A 23,793-nucleotide genomic window follows, 5' to 3' on the forward strand; every position below is an offset into this window, starting at 1 on the left:
TGAGGAGCTTGAAAAAAATTCCAAATGGGATAAAGTTGAGAAAAAAACATTTCTGCAAAAGTTTTATGTTTTGTTTTTTTGTTACGGCATTCCCTATGCGGTAAAATTGACCCCTTTCCTTGATTCTCCAGGTCAGTACGATCACAATGATACCACACTTATATGGGGCGAATGCTGCCATTTTACATCGCAGTCTGCGATGTATCAGCTGGAGGGGGGAGGGAGGAGGGGCCGGTGTCATGCAAATGCGGCGGGGTCGGTGCGGTCACTGTACTCCGGCCCCGCCGCTCACTCACTTCCTTAATGCCAAAACTTTTTAGAATAATAAATTTAATTGAAGTTCCGATCCCCAGCCCCATCTGTACTACTTACTAAATGTCCTGTAGCAGGCAGAGCAGGGCGGGCGGCCGTAACTCAATGATGTCACTTGCCTGCGCCGCCTACTTCATTCATAAAGTAGGCAGCGCAGGCACGTGACGTCAGTGAGTTACGGCCGGCCGGCCGCCCTGCTTTGCCTGCTACAGGACATTTAGTAAGTAGTACAGATGGGGCTGGGGATCGGAACTTCAATTAAAGTTATTATTATAAAAGGTTTAGGCAATAAAGCAGTGAGTGAGTGGCGGGGCCGGAGTACAGTGACCGCACCGACCCCGCCGCATTTGCATGACACCAGCCCCTCCCACAGGTTTAGCTCCGGTTTATTAGGGCATCTGTGGATGCCACTATTATGGGGTGGGGGATATGTGGATGGTACTGTTATGGGGGGGAGATCTGTGGATTGCACTGTTATGGGGGGGGTGATCTGAGGATGGCACTGTTATGGGAGGGGGGTGATCTGTGGATGCCACTATTATGGGGTGTGGGATATGTGGATGGCACTGTTATGGGGTGGGGGATCTGTGGGTGACACATAAAGCAGTGCCATCCACAGATCCACCCCCCATAACAGTGCCATCCACAGATCCCCCTCCATAACAGTGCCATCCACAGATCACCCCCCCATAACAGTGCCATCCACAGATCTCTCCCGCCCATAACAGTGCCATCCACAGCTCTCCCCATAACAGTGCCATCCACAGATCCCCCCATAACAGTGCCCCCTCAGATCCCCCCCCATAACAGTGCCATCCACAGATTCCCCATAACAGTGCCATCCACAGATTCCCCATAACAGTGCCATCCACAGATTCCCCATAACAGTGCCATCCACAGATCCCCCCATAACAGTGCCATCCACAGATCACCCCCCATAACAGTGCCATCCACAGATCCCCCCATAACAGTGCCACCCACAGATCCCCCCCATAACAGTGCCATCCGCAGATCCCCCATAGTAGTGTCAGGCACAGACCACCATTAGTTCAAAACCCACCAAAAGCACACCTTTTGGTTAAAAAAATATATTTTTTCTTATTTTCCTCCTCAAGAACCTAGGTTCGTCTTATGGGCCGGTGCGTCTTATAGGGCAAAAAATACGGGTATCTATTTTTTTCTTGTGTTTTAATACTGAAAAAAAAATTTACTTTGTAAATTATCTGTTTTTCTTTTTATTGCCATATTCAAACTGTTTATATTTACGACTATGTGGCTGTGCGAGGTCTCATTTTATGTAGGGCGATCTGTACTTTTTAGTACCATTTTGGAGTGTGTGTGACTTTTTGAACACTTTTTATTCAATTTTTTTGAGGAGGTCAAGTGACAAAAAGATGTCGAATTAGCCATTTTTAATTTTTCTACATTACACCATTCGCCATATGGGATAAATATTGTTATATTTTAGCCAAGCAGACACTCCAAAAAAACAAAAAGAGCACAAATATAGATGCATTACCCCCAAAGTGTCTCATCTCATTTCAGATATTTTATAGATATAGCAAAAGAGTAAAAAACAATAATCCACTGCACCTTGCTTGTCAAGGATACAAGGCTTAGGCTACTTTCACATCTGCGCTCTTCCTATCCGCTATTGAATTCCGTCATAGGATATCAAAACCAGAGGAAAACGCTTTAGTTTTGTCCCCCTTCAATGTCAATGGGGACAAAACTGAAGTGAACGGAACGGAGTGCTCCAAAATGCATTCCATTCCATTTCGTTGCGTTCCCATGACGCACACAAAAGCACTGCAAGCAGCGTTTTTGAGTGCGTCATAGGATACTGATCAAGACGGATTCATCATGAATAGTGATGAGCGGCAGGGGCTATATTCGAATTCGCGATATTTCACTAATATTTTGTAGAATATTCATCACAAATTGGCGAATTTCGAGAATTCGAGATTATTTTATTGAATGCGAAAAATCGGCAATGTAAAAATCGCGTAATGCGAATTCGTAACGTGAAATACAGGCGTGGGTCACTTTGGCTACATTTTTCAAGCCGGTATAAGTTTCCTCAGACTGGAGAAAATGGTTGGCACGGCAGAACATTAGAAAGGCTTTATATGCAGATAGAGTCAAGTGCTCCAATATATTCGCGATTGCGCTAATCGGCAGTGATTAGCATATTTTTTCGCACTACCTGCAACTTCACATGTTAGCAGGTCCGACTACAGATTACTGATTGGTGCACTAAGTCTTGTTGTGAACTGGACATTGCTTCCTTCTCATTGGTCCACGAGCAAGAAGCAGAGAGGAATCATGTGTTCAGATGGAAAAAAAATTCAGAATATTCGATATAACGAATATATAGCACTATATTCTAAATATTCGCAAATTCTCGATAGAAATTCGCTATTCGAATATTCGTGCTCAACGCTAGTGATGAAACACAATGTAAGTCAATGGTGTCTGAAAAAACGGATCCGGCGCCCATTGACTTACAGTGGATTTAGTGACGGATCCATCTTGTTCTGAACGGATGCAGATGGTTGCACTATATACCTTATACTTTTTTGCTGAACCCATGATGGATCCAGCAAAAACGCAGATGTGAAATTAGCATTAGTAAAAAGCAACATGGCTTCACAGGAGAAAAAACATGGCTTAAAATGCGCCAGTGTTCACCAACAGTTTTCTTCAAGGTAAGCCAACCACTATGTGGTATAAAGTTAGTGTCTAGCCATGCATCTATCATCCAGCCTGAGCCACTGGGAAAAATATGATACACTTTTTATACTAAGGCTACTTTCTAACTCAGGCATCCTCAAACTGCGGCCCTCCAGCTGTTGCAAAACTACAACTCCCAGCATGCCCGAACAGCCTACAGGTATCAGCCTACAGCAGGGCATTGTGGGAGTTGTAGTTTTACAACAGCTGGAGGGCCGCAGTTTGAGGATGCCTGTTCTAACTCGTGGCAAAGTGGATCCGGCAGGCTGACCAGGGCTTTCCGGATCTGGCATAGCCAGATAGTGCCAGCTACCTCCCACACCCCATTGACTATAATGGGATGTCGGGATTCGGCCAGAGAAAAATTGCTGCAAACAACAGTTTTTATCTGGCCGACTTCCAGCATTTATGCCGGTGAGCGGCCGTATCCCCACTGGATCCTGTTATAGTCAATGAGGTCCAGCAGTGCGCACCACTACCGGGCTATGCTGACAGTATTCTTTGCTGAAACAACCTGCCATATTAGCTTTGCCGCACGTGTGAAGTTAGCCTAAATTGACACTGTCTAAATTTTAGACAGGATTAGTGGGTTGCTCAGCCAAAGCCAAAAGTGGATCCAAAAGGAAGGAGAAATATTAGTTCTTCCTTCATAATGCCAATTTCTTTCGAAATTACTTTTTTTGCTTTGACTAAAAAACCTGCAAGCAAATCTGCCTCAAATTTCCACAGGATAGAAGATAATAGGCGGCACTCACCAAGCAGTAAATCCAAAGATCCTTTATTATATCTGGGATACAGGTAAGGTGCCTGTTAGGGCATCAGGGGCGGACGGTCATCAAACATGCACAGCAGCGACGGCTGTTTCGCGCAAAGCTGCGCTTCTTTAGGCCGCCTTTCGTGTGAAGGAGTCCTCGCGTTGCCTTTTAAACTAACCCAGGGGAGAGTTCCATGACGACACATGACGCTCCACCCCCCATTACAGGTGAAATCACTTAAAAAGACAGAACGTCTATAATGAATAGCAGACATAATGCAAACAGCAAGGACATCATAAGAAGACACTAAGATCATTACGGTTGTTTAATCCCATTCGCACGTAGGATCCATCTAGCCTCCTTCTGTAATAACAACCTGTGCCTGTCCCCTCCCGCAGGTGGCGGGTTGGGCACTATTTCAATGCCAGCAAATTCTAAGGTTTTGCAGTCCCCATTGTGTGTCTCCCTCACATGTTTTGTGAGTCGAGGGCAACCCTTGCCTGATAATATGGAATTCCAATGTTTCTATACAGTTTTCCTTACAGCCTCCACCATAGGGCTAAACTAAAAGGAGAATACAAAACTCTTTTTCTTAGTTTGGCCTGAATTTCTAGGCTTATTAACCTCTGGGTTTCTGCTCTTATTCGCGAGGAGGTCACTTTGGGAGAATTCACTCGCTCTTTTCAGGGCCGCATTCAACATCTCTTGGGGGTAACCCCTCTTCCTTAATCTCTCGGCTAACTCCGCAGCCTGTTTCTCAAAGCCCTCGTCTGATAAATTGCCCATACGGGACTGATTTCTTCACTGTATATGGGTGGAAGCTGTCATGGTGGAGCAAGGAGTTGGTCGCCGTGGGTTTACAATGTCCACTAGTGACCAACTCATCGCCAACCACCCGGACAGCCACATCCAAGAAAATCAAGTTTAGAGCCTCCAAAATCCATTGTGAAGAACATACCCATCTTATTAGTAGCATTGAGATGGGCAACAAACTCAGTGCATTGTTCTCCAGAGCCAGATCATATCAAAAACATATCGTCGACGAATCTTAAGAATCACTTGATGTGGCATAAGTAGGGATTCGTGGTGGTGAAAACACACCTGTCCTCCAGTCTGGAAAGATAGATATTTGCAATCGTGCATGATACCGGAGTGCCCATCGCTGTGCCTAATTTTTGTCTATACCAGTTGTTTCCGAACATAAATACATTGTTGGTCAAAATAAATGATAAAGCTTCACTTACAAAATCGCTAAATAAAGTGCTTTTTCCCATGTTATGTAGGACCTCCCGAACTGCCTCCACACCCAGATCATAGGGGATCCGGGTGTAAAGGCTTTCGGCGTCCAGGGAAACTAACTGATACCCAACCTGCCACTGAAACTCGTTCAGTGTCCGGAGGAGATCACCAGTGTCCCGGAGCTAAGCAGGGGCGCTCGTGAGCACAGGTCTCAATAGCCAAGCCAGGTACTTTGACAAGGGCTCAGTCACTGAGCCAATCCCCGCCACAATGGGGGATCCGCATCTGTGCTGTTCGTGCTGCGGGTATTTACCAGGGGATTCGGGTTGTGCCGTCCTGCCTCTTCTTTATTTATACAAATCTGCCTCAAAACCACCTCCAAAAAGACACCACATGAACCTTCCCTAATAGACATCTCTGTCTAAATCACTTTTATATGGTCACAATATTAATTTATATATTGTTCTTTGGTAACTTGTTTCCAGGCTCATCATCACTGAAATATAATTGCAGAGTACAGTAGATGGACTCGTTATTCTGTAAACAGAGAATATTTTCACATCATTATTGCCAACGGTAAGATATAATAAACTACTGTAGGTACAAGCTCCAGTAAGTACAGCCTCTCCCCACCCTTCTTCTACTCCTGTCATTAGCTAGAGCGTCCCATTCTGTCACTTGTTCGTACTGTGTCCACAGCAGCAGCGTACATTGGAGGTAAGGTTTTACAGTGTGTTCTGATTCATTTTGTATATGTTGCATCAATGTTACAATCTTCATTTATGTCAAGAGTAATACTGGAAAATTCATGGAGATCACAAAATCTTAAAGGTATTTCAGGATGTCAAACTAAAGGAGGGGATTTTACTTTAAACTTAAAGGGTGGGCTTTCCCCATGGCAAAAAAAATTGATTGGTGGAGACTTTATTTGTGTATTGACTCAATGGGGAGCTTTATCAAAATTGGTGTAAAGGAACTGGCGTAGTTACCCAGAGCAGCCAAAGATTTCACCTTTCATTTTTCAGATCTCCGTTGGAAAACTAAAGGTGGTATTTGTGCTATTGACCAATTAAGCCAGTTTTCCTTTGCACCAGTTTTGATACATCCCTCAAAGTATCCTTCAATTGTGACCAGTGTCAGTTAAGATAATGGTAAGGGTCACAATAGCCTCAGTGATCCATTCCTACATTTATTTTATGTACAATTGAAGGCGTTTCCCACTTTTTCCATACTGTTGACCTATCTTCAGGATAGGTCATCAATATCAGATTGGCAGGGGTCCGACTCCCGGAACCCTCACCGGCCACCTGTTTGAAGAAGATCACCCCTTTGAAGAAGGCAGCAACGTAACACATGTTGGGGTCAGCAGCATCCTTCTGGTGGGAGATATTATGGATAATATCTTATGGTGACAGCTGCATTTCTTTGAGTCGTGACAGTGATCTGTTTATATGGTACTGTGGGCCAGCCAGGTATCTATAGATGGTATATATGGTACATTGGCAGTGATTCTTTACATTAAAGGGGTTGTCTCACTTCAGCAAATAGCATTTATTATGTAGAGGAAGTTAATACAGGAGGCACTTACTAATGTATTGTGATTCTCTATATTGCCTCCTTTGCTGGCTGGATTGATTTTTCGATCACATTATACACCTTGGATTGGTGATAGTGGGATCTGATAAATTGCCTGTGTTTCTAAGATTGGATGGGTTGAGCTTGAAGAGGTTTTCATTCTTCTGGATAGGAAACGCGCGGTCCCAGATAACGCAATGTATCACTTTGGGATAAAATAAATCTAGAAATGGATTACTGTGGCCATTGTGACCCTTACCATTGTCCTAACCAACACTGTTCAAAACTGGGGGATACTTTATCAAAACTTTACTAGAAGTTAAATGGCATCTGTCAGCAGATTTGTACCTATAACACTGGCTGACCTGTTACATGTGCGCTTGTGTAACACCCCAGAGTTGTGTTACTAAACTCTTTAACCCCACTACAATCTCTTAAGAGCTTTAACATTGTCATCTAATGTGATTTTACATAATATCCTCACAAATGTGCATTGTAAACCTTGTTAAATGTATGTTGCTGTAATTTCCATGTTCACCAGCAGGTGGCAGCAATGTGTTAGCAAGGAGTTAGAGACAGTTTAGTGTTTCTGAACTGGAATAGTACATTCCAGTTTAGCTCCCCTCTCTATGAGCAAAGTGGGCTGCGCCCACATCCTGCCTCTTGGGTGGAGAAGGAAGTTAGAGTTAGTGTGCCAGCCACCCCTGTTGGGGAAGGCTGTGTGTTAGTCTTCAGGAGTCCCCCTGCATAGGGAACCATACCTGGATCTTGTCTCGGCTGAGACATTGATCCCCATCCCCAGTCTGAGCCCTGCAGCCTCAGCTGGAAGACAGAAGCAAGCAGCCACCTCCAGTTCCAGGAAGAAACCATACCATGTGACAATAATTGTGAGTAAAGACCAGAGACCCCGGAGAAGCTATATTCCTCCTCAGCTAGTCAGTCCCCATACAGCAGAAGATAGAGAGTGCAGAAGCCAAATTCCTGCCACAGTTTAGAGCTAACAAGCAGACGTCCTTTCCTGCAAGCTTCAGGTACATGAGAGAGCAGAAGCATAAATTCCTGCCAACCATTGCCAATACCTGCTGGGACCTAGGACTAAAGCTGTATCTTGCTTGGATGAAAGCTACCATCAGTAAAGACAAGTTTGAACTTTACCAAAGGTCTGGCTCTCAATTTCTGCTGCAAATTCCTCTATTTCTCCTACTAGCACCACACTCAATTTATTGCAAGTGAGCCAGGATCCAGGAGTCCAGCCCTACTCAGGTAGGAGACACCGTTGACACAATTACCACTACCATACAGAGACATTACACCACTCTGGCATTCCTAACCTGGGGCGTGAGTTATAACATCTTGGAGGGCCCTGTGACAGTACCCTGCGCACGATGCAATTGGCGCCACGAACAAACAATAGACTATTATAACTCTATCCTGACCCACTGCATAATTTGGCGTCAGAGTGCATACCCCGGTCCAGCTCATTGCACTTGGCAGCTGAAGACATCTGTGTTGGTCCCATGGTCATATGTGCCCACATTGCTGAGAAAAATGATGTTTTAATATATGCAAATGAGCCTCTAGGAGCAACCGGGGCGTTGCCGTTACACCTTCAGCTGTTGTGAAACTGTGCATTCTGGCTTTGCTCTTATAAGAACTCTCATAGAAATGAATGGAGCATGCTGGGAATTGTAGTTTCACAACAGCTGGAATGCCGAAGGTTGCTGACCTCTGACCTAGAGGCTCTGCTCTCTTTGCAAATTCCGCGCCTTCTGCATTTCGACAGGACCAGGCAATATAGACATGATCATGCCTAGCCCTGGAGAGGGCGTGGCAGTTGCAAAGACAGTATAGCCTCTAGGTGTAACGTCGACACCCCCGTTGCTCCTAGAGGCTCATTTGCATATATTAAAACATAATTTTTCTCAGCAATGCGAGCACATATGAACATGGGACCAACACAGATGCCTTCAGCTGCCAAATGCACACGTAAGTAGGTCAGACAGTGTCATAGGTACAAAACTGCTGACAGATGCCCTTAAGGTTCTGTTATAGTACCTTTTATATTACTGTGTCCACAAAGCCCCATGCAGTGCCAGTTGCAATGCCCTGTAGTGCCATGTTCAGTGATGTAGAAATAGTATCTCCTACCTACCCTTAACCTACTAAACCCACTGGGCACCAAAAAAATATTCTCCATCGTATTTTGCACCCACTGGACATTCAAAAACAAAGCCTATATTTCTACATTCTCCTTACGTCCACATGCAGTGGATACCATGCTAAATTGAACACGATCTGAATGCAACACTGCAGGCACATGGCAGTGTCCGTATTTCGGTCCCCAAACAACGAATACACGAAATACATGCATTTTCTCACTCCCACCGATAGAAAGGACTACACTCTTCCACAATAAGGACCAGAAAAGGTTATAATTTGCAGAACGGTCACACGGATCCACAGAAAATCCAGATGTGTGCACAACCCCATAGAAATCGACGGGTCAGTGTTTTATTCACAGATAAAGATGCGGATAGCAGATGGATGAAGAATATGGTTGTGTGCATGAAGGATACGCTGTGCATATTTCACAGTTAGCATAGCAGTAGACCTGAGTATTATTTACCCTTAAGCAATGAGTCATAACATTAACCCGTTCAGCAGTGATCCAGTGACTTACTGCAACAGGACATCTCCTTCAAGTTTCCAACAAGATGATCTTGACCTGATCTTGGACCTGGAATTTAATACTATGATTTAGAAGTTAGCACTACTTGCCAATTCTGATAATGTTCATGTCAGGCAGAGCTATATCTCTACACTTTGGATTAAATATACAAGCAAGAAAAATAATAATATTAGGGCAGGGCTGTACACGGATCTTATAAAGCCCCAAAACCAAAATTAGTATGGGCCCCCCCTGCCCCCCTCCCTGTTTTCCAGTACGTGTGCGACAATCACTCCCAGGCAACGCCACAGATTTCTGACTAATTTAATTTTTTTATTAAGTGGACAATTTTTTATTTAAAAAAATTGTGATTAAAAAAGCACCCTCCACCTTACCCACTTCTATGTTGGAAAAAGTGGAATAGGTGCTTCATAAATACGGCACTTTTTTTGAACATCATACTTCTCAATGTATTTATACCAGACAACTAGCACACATATGTTGATAGATCTGCCTTCCTTCACAAAGCAGGCTGCCTGCAGCCACCACTAGGGGGAGCTCAGTGCTAAGGAATTTACAATATTATCATTGACTGGAAAGGAAGCTAAAATAATGTCTTTCCATTGAGCCTTCCATAGCCCACACATAGCTGGGTTCCCAAAGGCGTAATCTATACGAGACAGAGTATTATGGCTAGTTGAATGACACGAATATTGTCTAGTGTCCGGGTGTTTTAGACGCCATAAATCTACCCATCCCACTTCCTTCATTAATGTCGCTAGGTGCGTCATGGGAGTTATGCGCCTATCTACAACTTCGTTAGGCAAAAATGGATCCACATCGGCATCCATCATCATGTTAAAGTCTCCCAGACATATTGTTTTAGCTTGAGGGTAAGATGCTGCGAAACTAATTTCTTGATGAATAATTTGAAAGGATGAGGGAGGTGGTATATATACTCCTAGGATCACATACAGAATGCAATTTATGTATGCTGCCACGAACACAAATCTCCCAGAAGGGTCCACCTGATATGTTTCTACTTCCCACCTGAGCGATTTATGTATCAGCAAAGACACTCCCCTAGACATATTAGTGTAGCATAAGTGCTGCGCCCATTGGACCCACGGTTTCTGCAACCTTCTCATGGTGTCTGCGGTCAAGTGTGTTTCCTGTAAACACAGTATGTGGGGATTATATCGTCTGACCGCAGAAAAAAACATGGCATGTTTCTTATTGCTTCCACAGCCTCTTATGTTCCAAGACATTATGCGTATCTCTGCCATATTCTTTTATGGAGACTATTGTGTTGATTATCTAGCCTCATGCCCAGCAGTTCCCGCCAATCTATAAGTACTAAGTATTGTTTTTGATGTTCCATCGTAGTTCTGATCTCATGAACACAGTGCATAACATAAAACAGTTGAACCTTAAAACATAACAAGTCGTAGTTATTACACAACTTTACGGAGTCGGTAGTAAGACTTCCACTATTTACGCACTGTCTGCGGTACGAACACATAATGATACATGTGGCACTTGTGAAAATGGGGTGTGCGATTGGTAAATTTACCAGTTGCACTTATTAGGTTTAACGTATATAGGGTGGAAAAGGAGAAAGGGAATAAAGGGAAATAGGGCCCTAGCCCTAACCTCTCACATCCAGAACTTTAACTCCAATATAGCGGTTCACATAAGTGTACTATTCACTTTCAGTATAAGATCTGAAATTAAAAGACCCTCCTTTGTCATGTCTGAGACTATTACACTATCCCTTTACCAGTATCAACTATACTTATTCCCAGGTTACTCATTAGATCAATACTTTGTAAACTATGGAAAATATACGTATTGTAAAGGAAGGGAAAAAAATTTAAAGGGAAAAACCAATAAGTGAAGTAGACTCAGTCGGACAGCTGAGAGATGAAAACAAATAAGACAAATCCCACCATTATGATTACTCAGTCAAGGTGAGCACCGGTCGAGGTCTGCCTGTTTTATGGCTGGCTGTTCCTTTTCTTCAGTCACTTGGGTGTCATCAGGGGTTAGCTTCTCTCTGAGCTCTTGCTTGCCTATTCTTGCTGTCCAGCCAGCTGATGGCATCCTCCGGGGTGTTAAAGAAGCAGCTAGTGTCTCCATCTACTACCCTCAATCTAGCCGGATATGCCATGGAATAGGGTAAGTTAATTTCTCTCAATCTTTTTTTCGCCGTGGTGAAGGTAGCCCTGCGTTTTTGTAATTCGGTTGAGAAATCCGGGAAAATCATGACGGTAGCGTTGTCATATCGAAGCACTTGTTTGTTGTGCGCGCCAACTGTAGCACATGATCCCTGTCAGTGAAATTCAGCAGTCTCACCAGCAATGGCCTCGGAGGTGCCCCTGGTGGGAGAGGTCTAGCTGGAACACGATGTGCTCATTCAATAATAAAGGCTGATGAGAACGTGGCCTCCATAAATTTATTCTTGAGCCAGGTAGTGATGAACGCGCAAGGGTTGTTACCTTCAGATCTTTCTGGTAGCCCAATAATGCGCAAATTATTTCTTCTTGTACGGTTCTCGTAATCATCACACTTTTGTTGCCAAAATGTGACCTTCTTTTCCAGCTCTTGAATCTTTTCTGGAAGAGAGGTTAAGCAGTCTTTCACAGCCGAAATTCTGGTTTGGGTTTCTTTGATGGTTTCCCGCATGTTCTGCATGTCATGATGCAGTAGGCCAATGTCGACCTTCACCTCCTCCAACTTGCCCACCATAGAAGAACGGCAGATGGCAATTGCCTGTAATAGTTGGTCTGTGACCTGTTTTAATGATGGCTCAGTCTCCGGTGTCCCCTCTTCGCTATGATCAGGATCACTCTCAGCGGTCGGGGTTGGAGAGCGGGAACATGAGCCGGCGCCATCTTGGTTTTCAATACGAGCAAATTCCCGTAGTTTTTCTGCCGCAGTTAGCGGTCTATTTCGGGACATAATCATTCCTCTGGGTCTTCCCGATCTTCTGCTCGTCCTGGATGAAATGTTTGCAATCGGTAAGTCTCAGGATTATTAAGAAGTTAGGGCTCGGGTCCGGAGCTCAGCTAGGCACGTCCGCTCATGCCAGCTTCCGGCCACGCCCCCGCATTGGCTTCAATTTAGGTGTCCTTTGGTCAGATGGAAGTGAAGTGGCCATGGGCAAAAGAAAGTGATAGTGCAGTACTCCAGTACATCTGTGCATGGTGTAAATATAGCCAGGGGTAATTATCCTGGTCCAGTCCTCTTAGGAGCTTAGGGTGTCGGCTGGCTCCACCACTCGTTCCAGAGAATTCTAGTTAGTCTGAGCGAGAGCTTGATAGGGGGAAATGAGTAGACTCTGTTTTCTCCTTTCCTCAGGCCACCAGCTTCAAGAATTCAGCAACTAACAAATCTCCATGGGATGCTCTGTTTCTGATTCAGCAAGAAATACAAGATTTGAGAATCTGCATTACCAGGTGAGGAGTCAGCAAGGTAAATTGCATAAAGTTTTCAGACCCTGCTGCTGTGGAGGGGTTACCAGTTAAGAAACCCTACACACATCAGTAACTGATGTGTCAGTAAAAGTTGACCAGTCGTATCTTTTCATCTGCACGTCGGCATGCGAATTGCAGGAGTTATTGATAGAATACAGTCACCAGCTAGAGATTCTAAGGAGAGACAATGCTTCCAACATTGCCTAATTCATGCACAGATATCTAGGAAAATGATTTGCACTGTGTACAGACTGTTGTTGGATGTACTACAACTCCTATTTTGCATTCAAGATTTGTGCTAAATTTGGCCTGGTTACTGATTCCTACTACACCACACGGTGGCCATTGGGTTGCATTGCACCTACTACATCTCCTGCCTGGCACCCATACAACCATCAACATCAAGAGCACCTCAAACTATCATCAGGCAGTAGCCCCAACTACAGGGAGTGCCCGAGGGAGGAAGGGGTGTTCCCTCCTTTTTACTGCATCAGCCCTCGGAAGCGATGGCCCAAGGAAGACCACTGTGACATATCCTCTAGTCAGGACCACTAGCACTCTCATCCTCCCCTCCGGCTTCTCTGGGGCTCACTAGGTGCACCGCTAATATGCCCAAAAAAAAAAAGCTTATTACTCATGAGGTCAAAGACATTTTTGCTTGTTTTAGGGGAAAGAAATTCCTTCCTTCCTCCAAACAGGCATTCAGAATAACTCTCTGGATCGCGATTTTTTTGCGCTAGTGCAAAACATTGTAATGTGTTTTGCACTCGCGTGAGAAAAATCAGCATGTTTGGTACCCAAACCCGAACTTCTTCACAGAAGTTCGGGTTTGGGTTAGGTGCTGGGTAGATTGTATTATTTTCCCTTATAACATGGTTATAAGGGAAAATAATAGCATTCATAATACAGAATGCATAGTAAAATAGCGCTGGAGGGGTTAAAAAAAAATAATAATAATTAAACTCACCTTAATCCACTTGCACGCCCAGCCCGGCTTCTCTTTAAAGATCATGTGACGGACCATGTGATGACCGGAGTGACGTCTCCACAGGTCCTTTTCCTGCACACAGCAAAAAAGAAGACAGAAGAGATGCCGGGCTGCGCGAGCAAGTGGATTAAGGTGAGTTTAATTATTTATTTATTTTTTCTAACCCCTCCAGCGCTATTGTACTATGCATTCTGTAGGCGTCTTAAAGGGAAACTCTTAAAAATGTGACCTGCTGAAGCCTAGAAATTTTTTATTTTAGGCCACGGGAGTACAGGCCCCAAACATTAGGCATTCATCGGACAGAAAACATCAAGTGATTACGTGGCTGGAGGTATATTAGGGTATTTTTACACAAGCATTTTAGTTTTCCAGTATTGAGTTCCGTCACAGGAGCTCAATACTGGAAAAAAACAGATCCGTTTTATCCTAATGCATTCTGAATGGAGTGCATTCCGTTCAGGATGCATCAGTTCAGTCCTTCTTACGTTTTTTGGACAGAGAAAATACCGCAGCGTGCTGCAGTTTTCTCTCCGGCCAAAAATACTGATCACTTGCCGGAATGGCATTAATTTACATTGAAGTGTATTAAGTGTTCCGGAAAAATGGATCCGGCTTTCCGGTCTGCGCATGCGCAGACCTTTAAAAATGCAAAAAAAAATAATACCGGATCCGTTTTTCCAGATGACACCGGAGAGACGGATCCGGTATGGCAATGCATTTGTGAGACAGATCCGCATCCAGATCCGTCTCACAAATGCATCCGTTTGCGTCCAGATTGCAGGATCCGGCAGGCAGTTCCGGCGACGGAACTGCCTGCCAGAATCCTCTGCCGCAAGTGTGAAAGTACCCTTAGACGGTCAGTGGATAACAATTTTACTGCAGGCCAGTAGAGTACAGGCCCCAAACATTAGGCATTCACCGTACAGAAAACATCAAGTGTTTATGTGGCTGGAGGTATATTAGACGGTCATTGGATATGAATTTAATTGCAGGCCAGTGGACTACAAGCCCCAAAAATTATTAATTCACTGTATAGAAAAGAACAAGTGATTATGCGGCTGAAGGTATATTAGACGGTCAATGGATATCAATTTTACTGCAGGCCAGTGGACTACAGGCTCCAAAAATCATTCATTCACCGTACAGAAAAGAACAAGTGATTATGTGGCTGGAGGTATATTAGATGGTCAATGGATATCAATTTTACTGCAGGCCAGTGGACTACAGGCACCAAAAATTATTCATTCACCGGACAGAAAAGAACAATTGATAATGTGGCTGGAGGTATTTTTATACGGTGACCGCCTAATGTACCTCCAGCTACATAATCACTTGTTCTTTTCTGTACGGTGAATGCATAATTTTTGGGGCCTGTAATCTAACTGGCCAACAGTAAAATTGTTATACTGTGACCGCTTAATGTACCTCCAGCCACATAATGACTTGATCTTTTCTGTACGTTGAATGCATAATTTTTGGGGCCTGTAATGTAACTGGCCAACAGTTAAATTACAGGCCCCAAAAATTATGCATTGACCGTACAGAAAAGAACAAGTCATTATGTGGCTGAAGGTACATTAGGCGGTCACCATATAAAAATACCTCCAGCCACATTATCAATTGTTCTTTTCTGTCCGGTAAATAAATAATTTTTTGTGCCTCTAGTCCACTGGCCTGCAGTAAAATCATATTTTACTGTGCAACAGGTCAACCAATGTCCTAGGTACAAATCTGCTGACAGACTTTAAGGATCCTCCACTTACTTCTAACTTTGTCATTGGTGCCAATCTGTACCAAAACCGCTGGCCCCTCCCAGTAATCTATCAACCCAATCCGCACCATGAGAGCTACACACTGTTTGACAATCCTGGTCTTTGTGACAGATTGTCCTACAGTAAAGTAAACTTTTCCTAACCTCTTTGAGGAGTTGTCCCATCTCAACATTTATGGTATAAATGGGCCATCAAAAAGAAGGGAGAGCACACAGTGTCCGTTCACTAGGATTGGAGATCCCAAAATAGCTGAGAGCGGGCTCGGCTAATTTTCCAGCAGTCTCATGGTGGTAAATAGAAAGCCGGCCACGGTTGGGGTTCTTGCTCTCCATTAACTGCTATGAGATTTTCCAAAAATAACCGAGCACACTTGCTGTTTTTTTTCTGAAGTCCCATAGCAGTGAATGGGGAGGCCACCACAAGGTGTCCTCTTCTTCACTTCATGGATCCCGTTCTGGAGATAGGTGCGGGTCTCACCTCAGGGACCCATTCTTATCTGTCATTGCTGGATTATTCTACTGATCTCTCATCAATGTCCCAGATGGGAATACTTCTTTGAGAACCAAGCCATTAAGGTCCAAAGAATCTGTTTTGTTTTGAAATTGGCCCATTCAGACAGCTGTATCTGTTTTAGTTTTCTGTTGACATAGCTGTATCAGAGCTTGTTTTTTGCAAGATGAGTTGTATTTTTCAATGACTCAATTTTCCAGAGTTGTAAGTATGGCCTATAAGCCTCCTCATAACTCTGCAACTGTCATGGCCTCTCCATTTTATTGACTTTAGGAGAAGTCATGGCCAGGTGTGATCACATTTACACTGCTCGGCTCTGTCAATCAAAGTGCAGAGGGCGTGAGAGTGGCAGAGAGAGCAGAGCCTCTAGGTGTAACGGCAACGCCCCCGTTGCTCCTAGAGGCTCATTTGCATATATTAAAGCTTTATTTCTCTCAGCAATGCGGGCACATATGAACATGGGACCAACACAGATGTCTTCAGCTGCCAAGCGCACATGTAACAGGTCAGCCAGTGTTATAGGTACAAAACTGCTGACAGATTAATTAATTAATTAATTATTTTTTTGGGGGGGGGGGCAGGAATAGGAAAAACAGGAATATAATTTTTTTACGCTGTTCACTGCGCAGTTTAATTATCATACTAACTTTATTATATGAGTCATGACGATTGCAACTGTGAGTGTATGTGTGCAGCAAGCCACGGAGGGGGAAAAAAGAAGGTGGGAATGGTGGTACCGGCAATAATGGTGGTGGTAGTAGTACTCACAGTGGTGGACCTCACTCTGTCACTCCCTGAGCTGTGCAGTGGATGGAGGGGTGCACCCGTTCTTCTGCTTGGGGGAAAACCCTGGCTTGGAATGTCCTGCTAGTGGCAATTGGGGTGCCCATGGGGTTGATGTTTCCAAGCCAGCATAAAGAGTAGGTGGAGGAGATAGTTAAGGCCATCTCTGAGTCCTTTTCCAGATAAACAATGCAATTTCTCTATCTTCTTATCAATAATTCTGCAATGCCCAAATGTCGGGTGTAGTCCTGTAAGAGGTGGCAAGTCTGTTGCTAGGGTATGGAAGTGTGCCTAAAGCTATGAACCAAACCAAAATGCAGTGAAGTCCACAGCCTGACACATGTGTTACCCTCACTGGCTTCTTGTTCATGCACTCTCCCTTTAAATGTCCTGACTACCTTCTATTAGTGTCAGTTCTTCTTTCCCTCAGAGGCTGTCACTTACTATAGTCACCTTTTCTTGACTCATAGGGCTGGTGTATCCCTGCCTGCTACTTTGCCTCTTACCATTCTCACAACTGCTACATGTAGCCCCCAGATAAGAAGGGTAGGACCAGCCCACACCTAGCAACTTAATCCAGGGTTGGTAAATTAACTCCTTACTCCATATACAGCTTTTAAGGAATACAATGCATTACATAATTCCATTAACCTCTTTACCAGTGAAACACCAGGTCACTAGGTGTGTATGTGTGTCGTTATTTTTACTACTTTTACAAAATAAACCCATTTTTACTTTTTAACTGTTGTTTTTGAATAAACCTTTAATAACATTTATTTCATAATTGAATGTATTTAATCAGCGATTAATGCTGATATAATGCATTTGTTTACCCAGTATACCAAAGCATTATAACCAGCAACCAGTGTTGCTATGGGGTTAAAGTGTTGGGATCTACATTATCTCCAATCCTGACCATTACAGAAAGAGCCAAGCTGGCAGTCAATGCTGCAATCACCATCACATAACTGTATATCATGTAGGCTTAAAGAGGACCTTTCACCTGAAAATGAAAGTTAAACTAAAGATATAGACTTACTTACATGCCCCCGGTATTGCTTATTCAGTCATTCATTTTTCAATCAGTGCCCCTGTTTGTCCGCGCTGCCCCCCGGAATATTTGCCGCCTTGTATGCTAATGAGCCATTCGGCTCAACTGGGCGGGCCTTCAAAAGTTCTCCCGGGCGTGTCATTCTTCTCCCTGGGCACGGAGCGCATCCAATCTCCCTCCGTGCCAGGGAGAAGAATGACACGCCCGGGAGAACTTTTGAAGGCCCGCCCAGTTAAGCCGAATGGTTCATTAGCATACAAGGCGGCAAATATATCGGGGGGCAGCGCGGAAAAACGGGGGCACTGATTGAAAAATGAATGACTGAATAAGCAATACCGGGGGCATGTAAGTAAGTCTATATCTTTAGTTTAACTTTCATTTTCAGGTGAAAGGTCCTCTTTAAAGGGGTGGTGCCACCATTAAATGTTAGTTTAACATGGTTTAGCATGAAAAACGAGTCACTTTTTTAATTTACTTTTGGTTACAAAAATACTCCAGTTGTGAGATATTTTCTTTACTTCATTATTTTGGCACCCTCTGGTATTTAATCTGTATAATTATATGCACATCCACCTACTGAGGTGGTCGCACATGCTCCGTTCCATTCTTCAACTGCCATAGCTAAATCAAAAAAATAAATAAATATATATATATATATATATATATATATATATAAATAATATATAAGAATACAGGGAGTGCAGAATTATTAGGCAAGTTGTATTTTTGAGGATTAATTTTATTATTGAACAACAACCATGTTCTCAATGAACCCAAAAAACTCATTAATATCAAAGCTGAATATTTTTGGAAGTAGTTTTTAGTTTGTTTTTAGTTTTAGCTATTTTAGGGGGATATCTGTGTGTGCAGGTGACTATTACTGTGCATAATTATTAGGCAACTTAACAAAAAACAAATATATACCCATTTCAATTATTTATTTTTACCAGTGAAACCAATATAACATCTCAACATTCACAAATATACATTTCTGACATTCAAAAACAAAACAAAAACAAATCAGTGACCAATATAGCCACCTTTCTTTGCAAGGACACTCAAAAGCCTGCCATCCATGGATTCTGTCAGTGTTTTGATCTATTCACCATCAACATTGCGTGCAGCAGCAACCACAGCCTCCCAGACACTGTTCAGAGAGGTGTACTGTTTTCCCTCCTTGTAAATCTCACATTTGATGATGGACCACAGGTTCTCAATGGGGTTCAGATCAGGTGAACAAGGAGGCCATGTCATTAGATTTTCTTCTTTTATACCCTTTCTTGCCAGCCACGCTGTGGAGTACTTGGACGCGTGTGATGGAGCATTGTCCTGCATGAAAATCATGTTTTTCTTGAAGGATGCAGACTTCTTCCTGTACCACTGCTTGAAGAAGGTGTCTTCCAGAAACTGGCAGTAGGACTGGGAGTTGAGCTTGACTCCATCCTCAACCCGAAAAGGCCCCACAAGCTCATCTTTGATGATACCAGCCCAAACCAGTACTCCACCTCCACCTTGCTGGCGTCTGAGTCGGACTGGAGCTCTCTGCCCTTTACCAATCCAGCCACGGGCCCATCCATCTGGCCCATCAAGACTCACTCTCATTTCATCAGTCTATAAAACCTTAGAAAAATCAGTCTTGAGATATTTCTTGGCCCAGTCTTGACGTTTCAGCTTGTGTGTCTTGTTCAGTGGTGGTCGTCTTTCAGCCTTTCTTACCTTGGCCATGTCTCTGAGTATTGCACACCTTGTGCTTTTGGGCACTCCAGTGATGTTGCAGCTCTGAAATATGGCCAAACTGTTGGCAAGTGGCATCTTGGCAGCTGCACGCTTGACTTTTCTCAGTTCATGGGCAGTTATTTTGCGCCTTGGTTTTTCCACACGCTTCTTGCGACCCTGTTGACTATTTTGAATGAAACGCTTGATTGTTCGATGATCACGCTTCAGAAGCTTTGCAATTTTAAGAGTGCTGCATCCCTCTGCAAGATATCTCACTATTTTTGACTTTTCTGAGCCTGTCAAGTCCTTCTTTTGACCCATTTTGCCAAAGGAAAGGAAGTTGCCTAATAATTATGCACACCTAATATAGGGTGTTGATGTCATTAGACCACACCCCTTCTCATTACAGAGATGCACATCACCAAATATGCTTAATTGGTAGTAGGCTTTCGAGCCTATACAGCTTGGAGTAAGACAACATGCATAAAGAGGATGATGTGGTCAAAATACTCATTTGCGTAATAATTCTGCACGCAGTGTATATAGGGGGAGATTTGTCACACTGGTGTAAAGTAGAACTGGCTTAGTTGCCCAAAGCAACCAATCAGATTTCACCTTTTATTTTCCGTATGTCCGCATGGCCGTTCTGCAAAAAAAAATAGAACATGTCATATTATTGTCCGCATTATGGATAAGACTGTTCTATTAGGGGCCAGCCATTCCGTTCTGCAAAATGCAAAATGCACACGACTGGTACCTGTATTTTGCGGATCTGCAAAACATCCAACGGTTGTGTGCATGAACCCTTAGTGCGAGAGGAGAGCTTATGCGAAGAGTTGAACATGACCATCATAGTGAGAATGTACAAACAGTAGCAGATAAGGGATCGACTTCTCCTCCTAGTATGATGACCACCACATTTACGCCGAGTTGATAGCATAAAAAATTGTATAAAAAAAAAAACCTATACAAATCCCACTGACCACAGAATTGGCAGTTGTAAACCGATAACCATAGCCATCTGAATTGCATGATGAGTTACCTAACCATACATTGTCCATACATTGCAAACTAGAAAGAACATGTTGTATCGTTAATTTTTGCTTTTTCTTTCTGTTTCAGATGTGATATGAAGCCTGTGCTGCAATCTCTACTGAATCATAAATATATTATAACATTCCCCACATTAGCTTTACTCGCCCTTCTGCTATTTACCTTTAATAACATTTATAAATATGGTTCCCTTGAATCCCGTTGTTCCAGTCAACTTCTTCCATCCCAAACAGAAGCAGATTTGATTGTGTTGCTATGGACATTGCCCTTCGGCAATCACTTCCCCTTAAATCAGTGTCCAAAACCCTTTAATAATCCTCGGTGCTTCTTCACCAATGACCGCAGCTGGTATTTGAAAGCAAATGCTGTCATTTTCCACCACAGAGATGTTTGCAGCTCCAGAAGTCAAATGCCACGGATACCGAGACCAGAAGGACAGTACTGGGTGTGGTTTAACTTGGAATCTCCAAGACATAGTCCAAATTTGGACTTTATGGACAATCTCATCAACCTCACCATGTCCTACAGAAGTGACTCTGACATCTTCACTCCTTATGGTTGGCTACAGAAGAAAGATGTATCTCAAAATTTTACCATTCCAGAAAAGTCTAAATTAGTAGCATGGACTATAAGTAACTGGGAACCTACATCTAAGCGGGTTGAGTTTTATAAGGAACTAAAGAATCACATAAGTGTAGAAATTTATGGTCAAGAACACAAACATTTATCTATGGACAAGTTAAATGCAGTCTTATCAAGCTATAAATTCTACTTGTCATTTGAGAACTCCATACATACAGACTATATCACTGAAAAACTCTGGATGAATGCTCTACAATCTGGAACTGTGCCAGTAGTTCTAGGCCCACCTAGAAAGATTTATGAAAAATTTATTCCTTCAGATTCTTTTATTCATGTTGATGATTTTCCTACTGCAAAGGACCTTGCTAATTATCTGCTAGAACTGGATAAACAGCCCCTTAAATATGAACAGTATTTTAGGTGGAGGTCAAGACTACAGCCGGTTGGGGATGCCAAATGGAACATCCATTACTGCAAAGCCTGTTTAGCTCTGCATAAGGCTCCATCATACCGAACTATTCCAAGTCTTTCTAAATGGTACACATGATGGATGCGCCAACATCTACACCGCATTGCTGAAGTGATTGACGGGTGGAAAAGGAACATTTCACTCTATATTGACCTGATGGCTGATGGAAGAATATCCTTGTAAACTTATTCATGATTACAAATTCAAAGAATTACCTTTATTTAGTCTTGAAAAGAGACATTTAAGAGGGGACATTATTAACCTATACAAATATATTAATGGGCCGTACAAAAAAACTTGGTGAAAAGCTGTTCCATGTAAAATCCCCTCAAAAAAACAAGGAGGCACTGCCTCCGACTGGAGAAGAAAAAGTTCAGTCTCCAGAAGCGTCAAAGCTTCTTTACTGTAAGAACTGTGAATCTATGGAATAATCACCTCAGGACGTGGTCACAGTGGACAGTATAATAAGATTTAAATGTATTCTTAATCCTCTCCGCGCTTCTCGGCTTGGCTGAGAGATGGCTCTCTTTCATGATCTTTAAGTTCTCTTGATGTTATTAGTTTAGATATGGTATATCTTGTCTCCATGCATTCTCCCGATATCTGTGTTCCTTACATAATGTATCTGTCTTGTCTCCCCTTCTATCCTCCTTCTTGTTTCCTTACTCCTACATTTTTGTTATTTGTTTATTTATTATAATTTTTTTAGTTCTCCTTATTATACTCATATTCTCAAATGTTTCATAGGTTGATACTAATCAACATTACTAGTGTCTTATATATTACATCTTTCATGTGTTTTTTACAATTACCTCTTACAATGCTTGGTAATTATTATTGCTAATCTGCTTGGATAAATCAATAAAAACTGATTGAACCATAAATGTATTCTTAAAAGTAAACAGCATTAATGCTTATAAAAATGTGTAGAAATCTGGGTCTCACTTCTTTTTCTAAAAGTCACATACCCAACCCATCTCTTGGTTGAACTTGATGGACTTATGTCTCATTTTATCCATATTGACTACATAACTTTCATAGTAACATAGCAACATAGTTTTTAATCCTGAAAAAAGACATCTGTCCGTCCAGTTCAGCCTATTATCCTGCAAAGATGATCCAGAGGAAAGCAAAAAAAAGACCCCCTGTGAGGTAGAAGCCAATTTTCCTCACTTTAGGGGGAAAATTATTTCCCAACTCCTGGATCAACAATCCATCTCTAGTAACTATAACCTGTAATATTATCACCACCTCCTCAGGCAGAGAGCTCCATAGTCTCACTGCTCTTAACATAAAGAATCCTCTTCTATGTTTGTGTAGAAACCTTCTTTCCTCTAGACGTAGAGAATGTCCCTTCGTCACAGTCACAGTCCTGGGGATAAATCGATCATAGGAGAGATCAATTTAATTTTGCCAATCTTTCCGGGTCCTGTAGTCCACCCATTACTTTAGTTGCCCTATTTTGAAACCTCTCCAGCTCTGCTATGTCTGCCTTGTTCACAGGAGCCCAGAACTGTACACAGTACTCCATGTGTGGTCTGACAAGTGATTTGCAAAGTGGCAGGACTATGTTCTCATCAAGGGCATCTGTGCCCCTTTTGACGCAACCCTTTATCTTATTGGCTTTGGCAGTCCTTTGCCATGTCAGTGTTACCCAGTGTTTTACCATTTAGTATGTACCTGTGACATGTATTTTTCCTTCCCATGTGCATAACTGACACTACTCTGCTCAAGCCTCGAATCTACCCAGATCCTTCGGTAGCAGTATACTGTCCTCTTCCGTGTTAATTACTTTATACAGTTTAGAAAAATAGATATTTTGTTGTGCAAGCCTTCTATAATATCATTAATAAAAATATTAAAGAGAATTGGGCCCAATACTGACCCCTGTGGTACCCCACTGGTGACAGTGACTCTACCAATACTGACCACTGTGGTACCCCACTAGTGACACCCCCATTACCCATTCAGCCGCTGGGTCCACGTCATGTGCTAGCCTCCAAAGGTTGTAACCTTTGACTGGCTGAGGGATAGCTTGTGGCGTGGACCCAGCTAAATGGGTAACGGGGGTGTAGCTTTTATGAATGGATAGTAATGGAGGGAAAGAGTTC

General features: G+C 42.9%; 1 protein-coding gene across 6 annotated transcripts in view; it reads left to right on the top strand.

The window, feature by feature from the left end:
* The window catches only part of LOC120980972 (3-galactosyl-N-acetylglucosaminide 4-alpha-L-fucosyltransferase FUT3-like), a 35,916-nt gene extending 12,948 nt beyond the window's left edge, over positions 1–22,968 (top strand). The window contains exons 1-4 of one of the 6 annotated variants that reach the window (XM_040410388.1): positions 5,524–5,615; positions 5,696–5,756; positions 12,643–12,740; positions 20,701–22,968. In XM_040410388.1, the coding sequence (XP_040266322.1) occupies positions 20,708–21,760 (1,053 nt within the window). In that variant the 5' untranslated portion in view covers positions 5,524–5,615; positions 5,696–5,756; positions 12,643–12,740; positions 20,701–20,707 and the 3' untranslated portion in view covers positions 21,761–22,968. Of the gene's footprint in view, positions 1–3,772; positions 3,844–5,523; positions 5,616–5,695; positions 5,757–12,642; positions 12,741–18,093; positions 18,208–20,700 lie in introns of those variants that run through there. The other 5 variants (XM_040410385.1, XM_040410387.1, XM_040410384.1 and 2 more) reach the window with 5 other exon arrangements.
* The last annotated feature ends 825 nt before the right edge of the window (positions 22,969–23,793 follow it).

Source organism: Bufo bufo, chromosome 10, assembly GCF_905171765.1.
Source record: "Bufo bufo chromosome 10, aBufBuf1.1, whole genome shotgun sequence".
Lineage (NCBI taxonomy): Eukaryota > Metazoa > Chordata > Amphibia > Anura > Bufonidae > Bufo > Bufo bufo.